Source organism: Drosophila takahashii, chromosome X, assembly GCF_030179915.1.
Source record: "Drosophila takahashii strain IR98-3 E-12201 chromosome X, DtakHiC1v2, whole genome shotgun sequence".
In the NCBI taxonomy this organism is placed as follows: domain Eukaryota; kingdom Metazoa; phylum Arthropoda; class Insecta; order Diptera; family Drosophilidae; genus Drosophila; species Drosophila takahashii.
The window spans coordinates 9,440,478-9,455,934 of record NC_091683.1 but is presented as its reverse complement, the minus strand read 5'-3'; the positions used below and the strand labels follow the sequence as shown (position 1 = coordinate 9,455,934).

Sequence of the window (15,457 nt, the reverse complement as noted above, 5' to 3'; positions counted from 1 at the left end):
GCTCCACGAAAAATTCAAGACTGACGACCGGCGAAGCGGCGACAATCGTTTGGTTAGGCGGACTGGCAGCGAGTGGGAGTGAGATAGGTGGCGGTACACTCGGCGAATAAATGACCAACTATATAGGGACTTTCCAAAAAATATATACATATCTATTTAGGAAATATCCTCCTTATTAAGTGTCTCAGAATTTAACGAAAAAAACACTTTTGAAAAAGTGTTTTAATTTTTAATACATTTTTATTTTTAAATTTTTCTCCTATACTTAATCGTACATTCAACTTTAGTATTAACAAAAAGACAACCAATGTAAATATTTCTACGCTTTTCCATCATTTATGTACTAGCCCTTTATTAAATTAAGTTCATTAACAAGTGATTCCGGAATCATTTGTTTAAATTATTTATTAACTTTATTGACAAATATTATTAACTTAAAATTTGCGCCCTTCTTTTAAATTTCTTCTTAAAAATGCGGATCTTGCAACACATGATGACTTTCCTCATTTTTGCGAGTGTAGAAATTGGAAGAGAGCATCTCCCTCACCTCACCTCTCTTTCACGATCTCTCTCTCGCTCACTCCTTTGCTGGCTCATTACAAAGAAATTCGCCAGATGGGAGTGCGAAAGAGATGGCTGACCAACAGGTTGTCGATCAGCTGTTATAATTAAATAATATAGTTCGCATAGCTAGCCACAGGTGGCGCTGGCCACAAGTGAATGAAGTCAATTAATGAATGGAATAAATTGGCAAGAAGATAACAGACTTGTTATTTATTTAAGAAGCCAATGGCAAAATGAAACCATTACATTTATTAAACAATTATTTGCACAGTTATTAAACAATTTTGAATGCACTATTTAAAATGTCATTTATTATTATTGATTTGTATAAGAGTAAATTAAAGCGGTGAGAGAACAAAGAGTTTCATTAATAAATGTGCACAATGAAAAATTATTACCAAATATAAAATAAAACAAATTTCTATTTATTCTCTATTTAAAACTACAAGCATGAAAATATTAAAAGACTTAATTTGACTTTACTAAAATATATAATTAGCCTAAATAAGCTGTTCGTTGACGTTTCTTCCAGTGTATATCCCCTTCCATGGGGTTCTATTGCGGTACACACGCCAACTATGTGAGCAGATCGCTCAATTGGAGACGGGCGGCGACCTCAGAACACAAAGAAGCGCCAGTTCGACCCTGGGACCCCTGTCCCTGGCCTTGAGAATATATGGTTAGACCATAAACCCATAGATATACGCCTGGCCACCTCAGAAGATCGACCGTTGTCCTCTGATTTGGCATGATTCGCTTCTACCATGGATAGAAAGATATAGATATAGAAAGAATCACATTTTGGGTCAGCCGACCCAATGACGAATACAATCTAGCCAGAACGTGATGGGATCGAAAGTGTATATACATAATACTCTTACGAAAGATAAATTTATTTGGCAAAATGCAAAGATTATATTTTAAAATTCAAGCTTTATAAATTTGTTTATTTTTTTTTTTTGTACCCTTTTTAAATGATATAAGTAATATTATAATTTCCTTAAATAATTTTATAGTGTATTTAATATTCTGTCTTGTCAATGCCTCATAATTCTTTTGAAACAAAACAAGAATAAATTAATAAAAATAAATAAAATGTTCTAGCCGGTTAATTTATATATGGATTGTTTTCATTTAAATGTCGTCGAACTTCAGCTAATGGTTTTCAATTATATTCTGAATAAGCTGAACAGAAATTTCTATCATTATAAGCTGGATCATCTTTTTGAGGGTTGAGCATTCCATTGGGTGTGTATAAATAAATATATAGTTTGTTTTTGTTGCTCTAAAAGCAGCTTAATTTATGAGAAAACGTGAAAATTTTCCACTATCGCGTGCCAAGATTTTAAAGGCATTAAAATATTATTTTTTTATGTTGTGTGGGATTTATTTTGGTTTATTTTAAAACACCTTCTTAAGATTAAAAATATTTGCAATAATACATTAAGTAATTTAAAATGGTTTTCACGTTTTTATTTATTTTATAATTATTTTTATTTTTCAAAAAGCACCAAGCTATGTAAATGCCCGTTGACTTTCCCTTTCAACGTCGCAAAAAAGTCTTTCAACTTCTTAACTCATCCAAAACAGGTAGTTCTGCTTCTGGTATAGCTATACCTATATAATATAATCTCTATATCTAGACATCTATGTGGAACCCCTGACATGCTTGGCTTCTGTTTAGATCGCCGGCCAAAAAGAAAACTTGCAATTAAAAGTGCCTGGCGGTTTATTTCGCTGTCTTTCCCCAGTGCGAGTGCGGCTTTTGTTTATATTATTCGGTGGATTATTGTTATTAAAAGTCATACGGGCAGTCCCCCCTTTATTCGCATGAGGCGTTTTCGTTTTCGAAGCGTTTTCGTCAATTGCCGTTGGCTCGAAACGCTAAACGTTTTTTTAGTGACGCTCCAGTAAGTACGAATAAGCAGGGAATATTATTGTCTTAGTGCTGGTAATTACCCAGTGACAGATAGACATACCTGATTTTAAGGGCGGGGTCACCGCCCCTCGGGGGAAAGTCACCAACAACTAAAGAAAGAAGTACATAATCAGATTTAATTACAGAATGCGTAGAAAGTGAAAGATCTGAAGAGTCGCCTGTGCGGATTGAGACATTGTCACCGTATCACCGAAACGGAAATCTCGATCTCGATCTCGATCTCTTAACTCTCAACATTCTGCGACTGTTCCAAGTCACTTCACGCCATTGTCACCGTTTGCGAAAGCGAAATAATGATCTAAAACTGCCGAAATGGATCAAAATTTATATGGTAACTCGAATATATTTTTTATAAAAATATTTTTTACAATTATTTATATTATTTATTTCCACCTCATACCTACATTTTTTTTTTCATTTTATAGCTGATCGATTTTTTCCCACATACTAATGACAATTTCCTTTTAATTTATTGCGATTCCTTGTCCATTCCATTCCATTCCATGAGCCATCGGATTGAATTGTCGTCATAGTCATTGCCAGCAATTTAATGTTGGCTTTTAGAGCCTGTGCCACGCCCCCCGCCCCTCCTCCACTGGACAAGTCCGACCTGTTGGCCCACCTCCTCCGGCGCCTGATCCTCCAGAAAGGCAAGAGCGGTGCTTCGTCCAAGTGGGTCATCAGTTGCACATACCATATACCACGGACCATCGTATATATATAGTGTGTACCTCGAACAAATGACCTGGCCGAGATTGAGATTGCCACCACATGCTGGCTCATCCGATCTGCTGGGATGCCTCCCGTGCCTCCACAAAGCCGAATCACTTGGGGAGCACTCAAGCTCACACAGACGAACACTGAGCGAAAATCTCTCAATTAACTTTGAAAATATTTAAATTAAAATATTAAATAATTCGAAATTTAATCATGATTTTACAAATATTATATTCAATTGGTACCTAATTCGTATTTATTTTTAATTTATATATATATATGTTAATATATAATATTTTTTTATTTATTTTTTTTTTTTACTAAATATAATTTTTTTTAAATTAAATTATTCTTGGTTTCAGTTGGTCAGATAAAATATTTTTTAGGCTCATTGTCTTAACAATTTTATTTGTTAAATTTGTTTGCTTAAAAAGTATTGGCTACTATTTGATTTTTTGATCAAAATTCAGAGAAAAAAAAACTAAAAGGAAAAAGTTAAAATATAAATATTATTGATCAAAAAAACGCTTTATAATATTCCAATTTAATATATTTTTTTATTTTTTTTTCAGGATTTTTGTTTTTTCAAGTGTTTTTATGATAAAATATGTGAAACATTAGACCAGAGTTAACCAAATAAATGGTCACCTGTGTGCACAATGTACATACAAGACTTGGCCATATTTTGTGGTATTCTTTCCTTCTGTACTTTCGATTCCATAATTTTTCCAGCACTTAACGATTAGATCGGCAATTTGGCATGGCTCGATAACTGTCGCAAGGCCAGTTAAGAAGATGGCTGGTTGTTTGGGTTACCAGAACGTTCAACAGGTCGGCTGGGGGGTTAGCTTTATAGAGGAGGCGCAGCGCAGCGTTACGGGCCAAAAGCCAAGGGGCCTGAAGACGGGGCTTGGCTTTCTCCTCTCCGACCGACCGATCGACCAACCGACCAACCGACCGGCTGAGTTTTGCCCGCGACTTTTGGCTCGTTTCATTTGCCAACCAGCCGCGCAGCCGCACAGTCATCGTCGTGGAGAATCTCTTCGAGAATCGAGAAAAAGAGTCATGGTAGCCGGGCTGCCCGTTTTGCTTTCGATCGCGATCGTCATTGTGATTGTGATCCCACCGAGCATTGCCATCGACTTTGGCTATCATCCGAGTGCCGAGGAGTTCGACAGCCTGGTGCGGCAATCCCAAAGCTGGGGTCGCGATCTCCTCCAGCATCGTCGCGTCGTCCAGGATCGCCGCTTTGTGCCGCGCTACCAGCACCAGACCTCCATTCGCTTCGAGCCGCCCGAGCTGGAGTTCCAGTTGTTCCCAGATCAGGATCAAAATCCCAACCAGCCGTATGTCTTTGAGTCCGTGGAGGATGGCCAACCGGCAGCGGATCAATTCCATGTGCAGAGCGAACTGCTGGAGATCAAGGAGCCGAGTCCCAAACCGAAACCAAAACCAAAACCGAAACCCAGCAACAGCACCACATTTCCCATTTACTTTACCCATCCAACCACCGGTATTGTCTACGCCATCAGCCAAGTGGGCGGTGGTAATGCCAATGCCAATCTTATATCCACCCAAGGTCGCAACGATAGCAACTCCATTGCCATCTATGTGACCAAGGCGCAATACGATGCCGATCTGGAGAGTCTGCGGAGGCAATATGAGCGGCATTGCCAAGCGATACCGCCGGGCACGGTGATATCCACCCTGAATCCGGTGCACCAGGGAGGAACCACCGCCAGGCCTCAGATCATACGATTAAAGAAGCCGAAGAATCCGAAGAATCCCAAGAATTCGCTGAGCCAGCCGAGTAACAAGCTACCCAAGCCAAGTCATCGACCGCCGCCTGTGATGGTCACCAGTGGACCCGTCGATCATGTCAGCGATCAGCTGCTCAAGTTGCCCCACCGCAGTGGCAGCAGCACCACCACCAGCACCACCACTAGCACCACTTCAAGGCCAAATACGCGACGGAAGAGGCGGAAGAAGAAGCCAAAGAACAAGACCAAGGTGATCAAAAAGAGGCCGGGCTATAATAGTAGCAGGAATCACTCCCAGGGTCCATTGCCCATCATCTTGGGCAAGAGACCCACCAGTAGTAGCACCACCAGCAGCACCACCACGCGACCACCGCCGGCCTACAGTCAATTGGAGAAACCCACTGCCAATGTCTTCAGTCAGCATTTATTTCGAACCGGCGAAGAGTCAGCGGAAGAAAGTGAAACGGTGGAAGAACAGAAACCACTGAGTCTTAGAAGACGCCGTTCGCTGGAAGATTCGGCGGGTGGAAGAAGAAGAGCTTCTTCTCTGAAGACACTGACTAAACAAAAAGTGGGTAAAACAGATTCTTTGAAGAATCTGAAAAGCAGGGAAACCCCAGAAGAATCGAGAGCTTCAGAAACCATTCACACTAGACATCGTCGCTCTTTGGATAAACCCAACAATTCTACAAAACAAGAAAGAAAGACCCTATCGAAAGGATCCCAAAGAGTGGTGGCCGCTCGACGGGTGAGCACCCCCCCAAAAAGACGCTCACCCAAGGGAAGCTCCCGAAGGCGAAGGACCAAACAGCAGCCAACGCAAACTCAAACCCAAACCCCAAGCCAAAAGACAGAGAAGAATTCGGGTGGTCCGTTGCACTTACCCACCGCCTTGCATCTGCTCCACCGAAATCACAGAAATCACAGCCAGGATGAAGGGCCCCAGGTAAATCCAAGTACCAATCGGAAAAAGAAAAATAAAACTAAAACCAAGACTAAGGAACGCAAACGTGGAAGACCCGAACTGCCCAGCTTTAATATATTCGAGCTCATGTCGGATGGGGATTACGAGGATGAGAACGAGGAGGATGAGGACTATTATTTCGAGGATGGGGAGAGGGATAGAGACCAACCCAGCAGCACAGAGGCTCAGAGTGATCTCAAGGAAGACAGCAGTTCCGCCGAGGAGGGCGCCGATTTTGGAGCCATGGTCGAGGAGGAGACAACGACAGCCACATCGATGTCGTCGTCGGAGGAGGAGGAGGTGGATGCCACCTCGAGCACCAAGAACTCGATGGCCAAGAAGAAAATTCGCATCAAGAGGCGACCGGTGGACTCCGATGAGGATTACGACGATGACGAGGACTCGGGCATCGGTGGCTTCTTTCGCATGATCTTCTACCCCGTCCAGGTGGCCATGTCGCGACTCATGGATGGCTTCGGCTCCCCCGACGACGAGGACGACAAGGAGCCAGCTAGTCCGCCAGTATCGAAGTATCCCAGCTACACCCTCTATCACAGTGCCCACAGCAACGAGGCCTATGCCGAGCCGGAGGATGAGGAGGGCGACGAGGATGGGGATGCCTCCCTGGGCAGCTGGTTCAGCTCCTGGTTTGGCCTCCAGCGACGCACCAAGAAAATCGGCAGCACCACCACGGCGCCGCTGCCATTGCCACCACCAACCAAGGAGCCACCCGGCTGGCTGGAGTCCTGGTTCGGATTCGGCAAGACCACCGCAGAACCGGAAGCGGAGGATGACTACGACAGTGAGTACCTCAAAAAAAGAGTTCGAAGCACAGATTTTTTTTTTAGTATTGAACATTAAATGTTTAACCAGTTCCTAAGAAATAAAAACAAAGAAGTAACTAAATATTATTCAACTGAAGATCCTATGACAGTGAGTACCTCGAAAAAAGAGTTCAAAGCTAAAAAATTTTTTTTAAAATATTGTTCAGGAATGTTGAACATTAAATGTTTAACCAATTCCTAAGAAATAAAAACAAAGAAATAACTATAGCCTATGAGGATATTATTCAATTGAAGATCTTACCACGTTTAAATGTTATGAAATCACTTGCAATATTAGTTTTGAAATCGAGAAACATACTAATGATGATTTGGCATTTTACCCATATTAACTTCTATATTTAACCTATAATTACCGGGCAATTAAAAGCCAACTCTGTAGTGTTCTTGTTATTTGAGCGGTTCAGTTAATGGGAAGATTGGCTGACTGAGCAGGGAGATGGAAGGGGAAAAGCCAGAACCCCATTGAATGGCTAACGGTGTGGGTGTGGGTTCTCGTTTTTCCCTTCACGCTTTCTGCACCGCTCAAGAAAAGACAGCCGAAAGCCAATATATGACTCTTTTTTTTTAACCACCCCACGTACAGAATGGTTTTCCAGCTGGTTCGATTCGAGGCCAAAGCGAAAGGTCAGGCGTCGTTCCACCACCTCCACATCGACCACCTCGACCACGACCACTACCCATACACCATCCGCGGCGGCGGCGGCCCAGGTGCCCATTCTGACCATCGTGGACCCGCTGAGAAATCCGCAAAACTGGATCGGCATACTGGCCCACCACATTGTCAACTCCACGGGCAGTGCCATCTCCACGACCACCAGCAATCCGCTGCTCCAGGCGCTGGCCACTCGGATGACCACCAGGGGCACCAGCAGCACCACAACGACCACATCGCGACCGGAGGTTCCCAGGCGAATCAGCTACGATAAGTACCAGATTTGGCGCCTGAAGCCGCAGGACGAAGCGCAGGTTCGCGCCCTCGAGGAGTTCAAAAAGGGCGAGGACGGGTTTAAGATGCACTGGCTCAAGGGACCCAGTCTCAGGTGAGATCACTTAATGCTAAAGAATTCGCAACTGAAAAAAAAATAATTCATCTTACACCAAAATCCACTTAATGCTAAAGAATTCGCGACTGAGAAAAAAAAATTCATCTTGCACTAAAATCCACTTAATGCTAAAGAATTCGCGACTGAGAAAAATTATTCATCCTACACCAAAATCCACTTAATGCTAAAGAATTCGCGACTGAGAAAAATTTATTCATCCTACACCAAAATCCACTTAATGCTAAGGAATTCGCGACTGAGAACAAAATAATTCATCCTACACCAAAATCCACTTAATGCTAAGGAATTCGCGACTGAGAACAAAATAATTCATCCTACACCAAAATCCACTTAATGCTAAAGAATTCGCGACTGAGAACAAAATAATTCATCCTACACCAAAATCCACTTAATGCTAAAGAATTCGCGACTGACCAAAAATTATTCATCCTACACCAAAATCCACTTAATGCTAAAGAATTCGCGACTGAGAAAAAATTATTCATCCTACACCAAAATCCACTTAATGCTAAAGAATTCGCGACTGAAAAAAAATCGTCATCTTACACCAAAATCCTTTCATCTCATCCCATCCGTTTAGAGGACTCACAGATGTCCTGGTGCCACCCAAGATGCTCGTCGACTTCCAGGGCACCCTGAACTACGAGGGCATTGCCCACGAAGTGCTCATCTTCGATGTGGGCAAGGCCATTGCCTACGAGCTGACCAAGGAGGATTATCTCCACACCACTCGACCCTCGAAGCCGCGACCCACAGTACCGCCGGCCATGACTTGGAATCGCTACCACAACCACGATGAGATCGTCAAGTATCTGGAGACGGTGCGCATGCGTCATCCGCAGCTGGTTGAGCTCATCCACATCGGTCGCTCCTACGAAGGTCGTCCCCTGATTGTGGTGAAGATCGAGTCGAAACAATCGGCGGCGGCGACAAATAGCGAGGGTCCTCACAACGTCAAGCGACCCAAGCGCAAGCGAAAGTCGGGCCAGGCCAATGCCGTGTTCGTCGAGGCCGGAGCTCAGGGATTGGCCTGGATTGGACCCGCGACGGCCACCTGGATGATAGCCGAGCTGCTGCGACTGATGAAGTCAAACAGTGAGTAGAAGCCATCGCTTTAGCCAAACTTGAGCTAAGATAGTGAAAATAGTTGTGTAAATAATGGATACTTTAACCAAACAACGCTTAGGAATTGAAAGCATGTTTCATACTTCAAAATTTCCAATATTGAGCTTACAGAAAAGTTTATTCAACCTGAAATTTTGAGCCAAATTATCAAATTTCTTCATTGAATTGGTGTCCGATAGTTCTCCCCTGTCAGTCTGTCAGACATTCGAGGTCGTATCATGTTTTTGGCGCCCAACGTGGGGCGTTGAATACTTGGTGGTTATGCCATCATGCGAGCCAGCGCATCGCGCAGCCAGAGGACAATGGTGGGCGGCTGCTTCATCTCCGTGGGTATGGCATATCGTCTGGAGCTCAGGAAAATGGCCCGTCCCTCGCAGTCGGTGTATCGTGGCTTTCGGTGCGAGTGGAAATCCAGTTTGGCTGCGCAAGTACTCGCCGCCGCCTTCTGGCTCTTTGGCTTGTAAGCACAGCTCTTCGCTTTGGGCGCATAACTCTTGGGCTTGGTCTTCGCCTTGGCGGACTTGGTGGACCTGTGGAATGGGCAAATGCCGCCGCCTTTGGACCTGGAGCGGGCTCGGTCCCGCGAATGACAGCAGGACCCATTGCGGTTGGTCACCTGCGAAATGGCGAACGCCATGAGCAGCAGCCCGAATACAATGACCACCGCCACCTGAACGTTGCGATCGGCGTTCTTCAGGTCCACCAGCAACTGGACGACATGGTAGCCCAGAGTGATCCAGAATGTAATGGTGCAGATGGCAAAGAACCTGTTGGTGGGAGGTTTTCGTGGGTAATCGTGGGTTATGAAAGGGGTAGAGTCTTTTTCGGACAGCACAAGGTGGATTCTTATATCTAAATAGTTATTAAGATGGGGAGGAGAGGTTCCTTTCCTGTTGGTCTAAAGTTTTCGTGGGTTATCAATGGGGTAGAGTCTTTTTTGGACAGCACAAGGTGGGTTCTTATATCTACATAATTATTAAGATGGGGAGGGGAAGAAATTTTTCGTGGGTTATCAAAGGGGTAGAGTCTTTTTTGGACAGCACAAGGTGGGTTCTTATATCTACATAGTTATTAAGATGGGGAGGGGAAGAAATTTTTTCGTGGGTTATCAAAGGGGTAAAGTCTTTTTTGGACAGCACGAGGTGGGTTCTTATATCTGCATAGTTATTAAGATGGGGAGGGAAAGAAAGTTTTCGTGGGTTATCAAAGGGGTAGAGTCTTTTTTGGACGGCACAAGGTGGGATCTTCTAATAACAACATAGTAAGGTAGATAGGAGGTTATTTTCTCCGAAAAGATACTCACACTAGCACCCCGAGGACCTCTAGCAGGAAGGTGATGAAGAAGTTCAACTGATCACTGCCAAAATCTGAGCCCATGGAACCGCGCTGCACAGAAGGTACGGGCTTATAGCCTCCTCCAGGAACATAGCCTCCACCGACTGGAGGTGCACCTCCCGATCCCGCTGCGAATCCCGGTTGTGAAATCACCAAAGGCGGTCCGTGATCCAAAGCTCCCGGATAGGCGAAGCTCCCGGGATCGATGCCATGGGCCGCTCCGCATCCGGCATCGCAGCCGGTTCCATAGCCGCAATCCTCATCGCAATTAACGCCCAGGCTGCAGCGGTTGTGGCCCATGGTGGCGGTGCCCAGTTGGATGGCGAATCCCAGGGTATCCCTTCCAGTGTGTCCCGAGGCGGGTTGATGCTGCTGCTGCTGCGCCCAGCCATGGCTGCAGGCTCCCAAACTGGGGCTGCTCTCCATCCGACTGTCATCATTGTCATCATCATCCTCATTGGACTCCAGGCTGCTCTGCCGGTTCTCCTCGTAATACGAATTGGCGGCGAAGTTGATGTTTCCTGCGCCAGTGGAGTCATCGAATCGCAGATTGCCTCCCGATGCCGGTGCCACAGTGGATCCGGCATTCCGCATCGACGAGGTCCTGAAGACCTCCCTCACCTCCTCCGATATCCGGGGACTGTCCGAGCTTCTGGCCAGGCTGCCGCCGAACGCCACGCCCGCCAGGTGTGCACCGTGCACCGCCGATCCGCGGGGACTGGCCGACGCCGGCAGGACCATCACGCCGGCGCCCACATCGGAGCCCTCCGACTGCTCCGACTCCCTGACGGGTGTGAAGCCCACATCGGGATTTTCGGTCACCTGCAGGCCACGCGAAGCGACCCTCTTCAGACGTCCCCCCAGAAGGGATGTGATGGTGGGGGTGGCTCCATTGGAAGTCCCTTTGGAGGTAGCTGCTCCTCCTCCGCCTCCGCCGGCGGCAACAGAGGGATTCGATTTGGAACGCAAGAAATGGCGCGAGGATCGCCGGGGCCTTCGCCTCTCCATCTTCTCTCGGTTTTTTCGGGGCTCCAGATAACTTGACTGCCGGACTGACAAGGGCTCAACTAATACAAATTCGAGTTGAGGCAAAAGGGTTACGTGGATCGACTACTTTAATTTTATTTTATTTATTTATTTTTCATTTACTGGTGCTACAAGGACTTCCTTATAAATTAAAGCACTAGTCACAAAAACCATATTAAATATAATAAAGATATTTAAATTCCTATATAAATTAACTTTTCAGCTTATATCTAACATTTAATACAATTAACATTTAGAGTTGGAAATTTAATTTTACTTCATTTCATTATTTTATTTTAATTCATACTTTGAGATTTTAAAAATGTAAAGAAATTGTCTCGTTGTGCTCCTAATTTTTTGAAGTCGTTGTGGCAGTTAAAAATATGCAATATGAAAAATTATATGTTTATGCTGAAAACTTTTCATTTCTTAATTCTCAAAAAATATTTCAATACATTATATGGTATGTTATTATAACAAATGAATCAAAATTTCCTTTGAAACCCCTTAGAAAGCAACGAGGACGTCGAGTTCATTCGGAACACCACGTGGTACGTAATGCCCGTTCTGAATCCTGATGGATATGCCTATAGCCACGAGTACGATCGGTTCTGGAAGAAGTCGCGATCCCAGCACCAGGCTCCGCCGCCCAGCGGTCTCCTCGACTCGGCGATGACGTGGCTGCAGCAGAAACGCGATCCCGAGAAGGTCTGCCATGGCGTGGATCTGGACAGGAACTGGCTGTACCATTGGGGCAAACGGGGCAGCTCCAAGGCGCCCTGCAACGAGTTCTACGCCGGTCCAGCGCCATTTTCCGAGCCCGAAACGAAGGCCGTCTCCGAATTCCTCATGGACTACAGGACGCAGATCAAGGTGGGCGTCTTAAATATATAATATAAATATAAATAAACTAGATAAATATTATTCTTTCAGCTTTATATTTCCCTGCAGGCCTATGGCCAGGTGATCTCCTATCCGGTCAAGGCGAATTCCACATTCAATTCAGAGAGACTGGACGATTTCCTCGACGTCGCCATGGTGGGCACCGATGGACTGCGCAAAAAGGGCAGCAAGTCCCGCTATAAGGTCGATGCATCCAACGATCTGATCGAGCAGCGTTCCGGTGGGTATTAATTTAAGTTAATTTTTCATTTTAATGATATAATATACTATTATTATATATATTATTTTAAGTATTTTCTAGAGTGTTATAATATTATATGATGTTTATATTGTATTTTCAAATATTTGTTCCGGTGCGTATAATATCTATTATTAAAGGTATTTTCTTAATAGAGTATTATAATGTTATATCATATTAACATTATATTTTCAAATATTTTTATACCACGAAATATTTCTTAAGTCTTTTCTGTGATCTTCTTTTTTTTCATTTTTATATGTATTAATAAAATATTTTGAAATATTTTTATACCTCGAAATATTTACAGTCATTTCTCAGATCTTCTCCCGGTATCCCACTTTTTTTTACTTTTTAATATATTAATATTATATATCAAAATATTTGTAAGCCTTGAAATATTTACAAAGCCCTTTCTAAATTCTTCTCCCGCTAAACCATTCTTTTTTTAATTTGAAATATATTAATATTATATTTTCAAATATTTGTACACTTGAAATATTTCCTAAGTCTTTTCTCCCGCTAACCCCCTTTTTTTATATTTTTAAAAATATTTGTAATCCTTGAAATATTTACGAAGCCCTTTCTAACTTCTTCTCCCGCTAAGCCTTTCTTTTTTCAATTTTTAATATATTAATATTATATTTCAAAATATTTGTAGGCCTTGAAATATTTAAGAAGCCCTTTCTGAGTTCTTCTCCCGCTAAACCTTTTTTTTAATTGTTAATTTATTAATATTATATTTTAAAATATTTGTATACCTTCTCCCGCTAACTCTGGATCATCCTTGATCTTTGCAGGCTGTGCGGATGCCTTCGCCGCCTACGAGATCGGAATACCCTTCAGCTACACGCTCCAGCTGGCGGACAACGGAGTGCATGGCTACCTGCTGCCCAGCAGCGCCATTGAGCCGACGGCTCGGGATGCCTTCGAGATCATCAGCGGCATGCTGGACTACATTTGAGACTCGGCGGATGGATGGTGGGGTTTTAGTTCCTTTGTCAATCGTGTGGCTTTGGTGGCTTGTGTTCCGGAGATCCCTCGACACATTTCCGGAGCACATTCTCCAATAATATTAGCTGCATTTGTGTATTCTATGCATTTCTGTATTCCAAATTCTTTTTTTTTTTTTTTACACAATTTACTTAAATTGAGATTCACGATTTAGCATAATATAATTGTTGTATGTATATTATTATTAAATATTATCTCCATATCTCTGTATTTTTTTTTGTTAGTTGTAAACCTGTTAAGAATAAATAGTAGAATAAAGTCTATATTCGATCGAGCACTCGATTTCTTTGTTTTCGTATAACATTTTGCATGGATGCCATGTATTCGCACTAACTTGGTATTATATTTTCATATAATATAGGGTACAACTGGCTAACTTGGGTATTCTAACAACAAATTATGGTAGTTTTTCGTTCATTTTTTTTTTACACAATTTACTTAAATTGAGATTCAGCATTTAGCATAGTAAATATAATTGTTATATGTATATTATTATTAAATATTATCTCCATATCTTTTTTTTTGTTAGTTGTAAACCTGTTTAGAATATATTTTCATATAGGGTACAACTGCTTACTTTTCGACTATCGCTTTGGGCTAACAACAAATTATGTTAGTTTTTCGTTCACTGTTTGTACATAAATAACTAAATAACGTAGATTTAGCTGGCTTAGTGACTAGGGAAGGCTGTAAGGCACTGAATCCTGGCTGAATCCTCCTCCTATTTAAATACCTGGGCGTCCAGCAGACGCGACGAGAGCTTCGCGAAGTTCGTGTGGCACTCGTGGCCATGGAAATAGAGCCCGATGAGCAGCTTGAACTGGGCGGGCGACAGGGGATACGGTTCCTGCGACATGACCACAATCGTATCGATGGGCGGCGCAAGGATCTCCCGATAATTCACAAACGAGGCGGAGCACTTGGCGATGTGCCGGACCATCTTGTCCCGGGAGCACTGCTGCATCACGGGACGCAGCAGGGCGTCCAGGACGAGCGACTGCAGGTCGAAGACGATGAGATGTGGTCGCCGCATCGAGGATTCCGCCGGACTGTCCTGCAGTTCCAGCAGGCGGAGGGGGGTGCTCTCGAAGTCCTGCGGCTGCAGGATGCTCAGATATTTGCTGCAGTTGAGAGGATTCAGCGAGAAGCGCTTCGCCATCTCCTGCTGCCGGCTGGTGATCAGGAAAACGCGCTTCTCCTTCAGCGCAAAGCGCTCGCATAGCTTAATAATAATAATAAATTAAATACCTAATTTTAAAGAAATTCCCAGGATTTCGCCGACTCCCACTCACCTTGGCCAAATTTAGCGCGTAATCCTCGCTGCCCGTCAGGTATATAAAGTTGCTGGTGCAGTCGCCGAAACTCATTCCTTGCCGCAATGCTCAAAAAATTAATTAATTTATATTTAAGGAATTCACAGGAGCCAGCCTGCCGCTCGTAGTGCTGTCAGCTTGGTTGCTTTGTAGCCAGATCTGGCTGGGGAACTGCGCCAGTTACTTTGGCTTGTTTCTAACTGATTTTTAGCTATTTTCTTGGAAGAAAGAAATTCTAACGAAATGAATGGTATTTTTTATTCGATACTATCGGTATTTTTCAGGCAAATGTTACGTACTTTTACTGTTTTAAATGCTTTAAAACGCCAATAAAATAATAAAAATTAAATAAAAATGCACTTATCCTTTTAAAAATCCAAGTAATTGCTAGTTTAAGTAGGATACAATGCATGCGTATTAAAACTATTCTTTTTTCAAAACAATATCCAAATAAGAATGAAAATTCCGGACGGGTTGGCAGCCCCTATCTCCAGTGTGACCGTTTGCCAGTTCGTCCAACGCCTAGCGCCAAAAGGCACTAAATAATGCCAGAAAACGCCGCGCCACCTGGAGTCCACCACACCGACTAACCGCACAGCACATATACCCGCACTCTTCGCACGCCCGCCAAGCGGCCGGCGGAAAAGGGA

The 15,457-nt window shown here is 43.5% G+C and overlaps 3 protein-coding genes across 3 annotated transcripts; 1 reads left to right on the top strand and 2 right to left on the bottom strand.

Moving 5' to 3' along the window:
* The first annotated feature begins 4,253 nt into the window (after positions 1–4,253).
* LOC108063004 (uncharacterized) lies at positions 4,254–13,468 on the top strand. The gene is made up of 6 exons (XM_017149920.3): positions 4,254–6,746; positions 7,373–7,829; positions 8,434–8,948; positions 11,851–12,212; positions 12,273–12,462; positions 13,281–13,468. The coding sequence occupies exons 1-6, from the start codon at positions 4,286–4,288 to the stop codon at positions 13,442–13,444; spliced, it is 4,149 nt and encodes a 1,382-aa protein (XP_017005409.2). The 5' UTR covers positions 4,254–4,285; the 3' UTR covers positions 13,445–13,468.
* On the bottom strand, positions 9,069–11,389 carry LOC108063012 (uncharacterized). Its single transcript, XM_017149934.3, has 2 exons — positions 10,282–11,389; positions 9,069–9,745 (listed from the first exon to the last, which is right to left on the bottom strand). The coding sequence occupies exons 1-2, from the start codon at positions 11,319–11,321 to the stop codon at positions 9,238–9,240; spliced, it is 1,548 nt and encodes a 515-aa protein (XP_017005423.2). The 5' UTR covers positions 11,322–11,389; the 3' UTR covers positions 9,069–9,237.
* A 96-nt stretch (positions 13,469–13,564) lies between the features above and the next one.
* Positions 13,565–14,966, bottom strand: LOC108063020 (uncharacterized). Its single transcript, XM_017149945.3, has 2 exons — positions 14,787–14,966; positions 13,565–14,716 (listed from the first exon to the last, which is right to left on the bottom strand). The coding sequence occupies exons 1-2, from the start codon at positions 14,859–14,861 to the stop codon at positions 14,216–14,218; spliced, it is 576 nt and encodes a 191-aa protein (XP_017005434.2). The 5' UTR covers positions 14,862–14,966; the 3' UTR covers positions 13,565–14,215.
* Between the last annotated feature and the right edge of the window lie 491 nt (positions 14,967–15,457).

Excerpts from the sequence above, each read along its gene's own strand:
- LOC108063004 (XM_017149920.3), top strand. The coding sequence starts at position 4,286 with ATGGTAGCCGGGCTGCCCGTTTTGCTTTCGATCGCGATCGTCATTGTG. Across the intron at positions 7,830-8,433 it reads CTCAAGGGACCCAGTCTCAG|AGGACTCACAGATGTCCTGG; the intron begins GTGAGATCACTT and ends CCATCCGTTTAG. Across the intron at positions 8,949-11,850 it reads GCGACTGATGAAGTCAAACA|AAAGCAACGAGGACGTCGAG; the intron begins GTGAGTAGAAGC and ends GAAACCCCTTAG.
- LOC108063012 (XM_017149934.3), bottom strand. The coding sequence starts at position 11,321 with ATGGAGAGGCGAAGGCCCCGGCGATCCTCGCGCCATTTCTTGCGTTCC. Across the intron at positions 9,746-10,281 it reads GAGGTCCTCGGGGTGCTAGT|GTTCTTTGCCATCTGCACCA; the intron begins GTGAGTATCTTT and ends TCCCACCAACAG.
- LOC108063020 (XM_017149945.3), bottom strand. The coding sequence starts at position 14,861 with ATGAGTTTCGGCGACTGCACCAGCAACTTTATATACCTGACGGGCAGC. Across the intron at positions 14,717-14,786 it reads ACGCGCTAAATTTGGCCAAG|CTATGCGAGCGCTTTGCGCT; the intron begins GTGAGTGGGAGT and ends ATTATTATTAAG.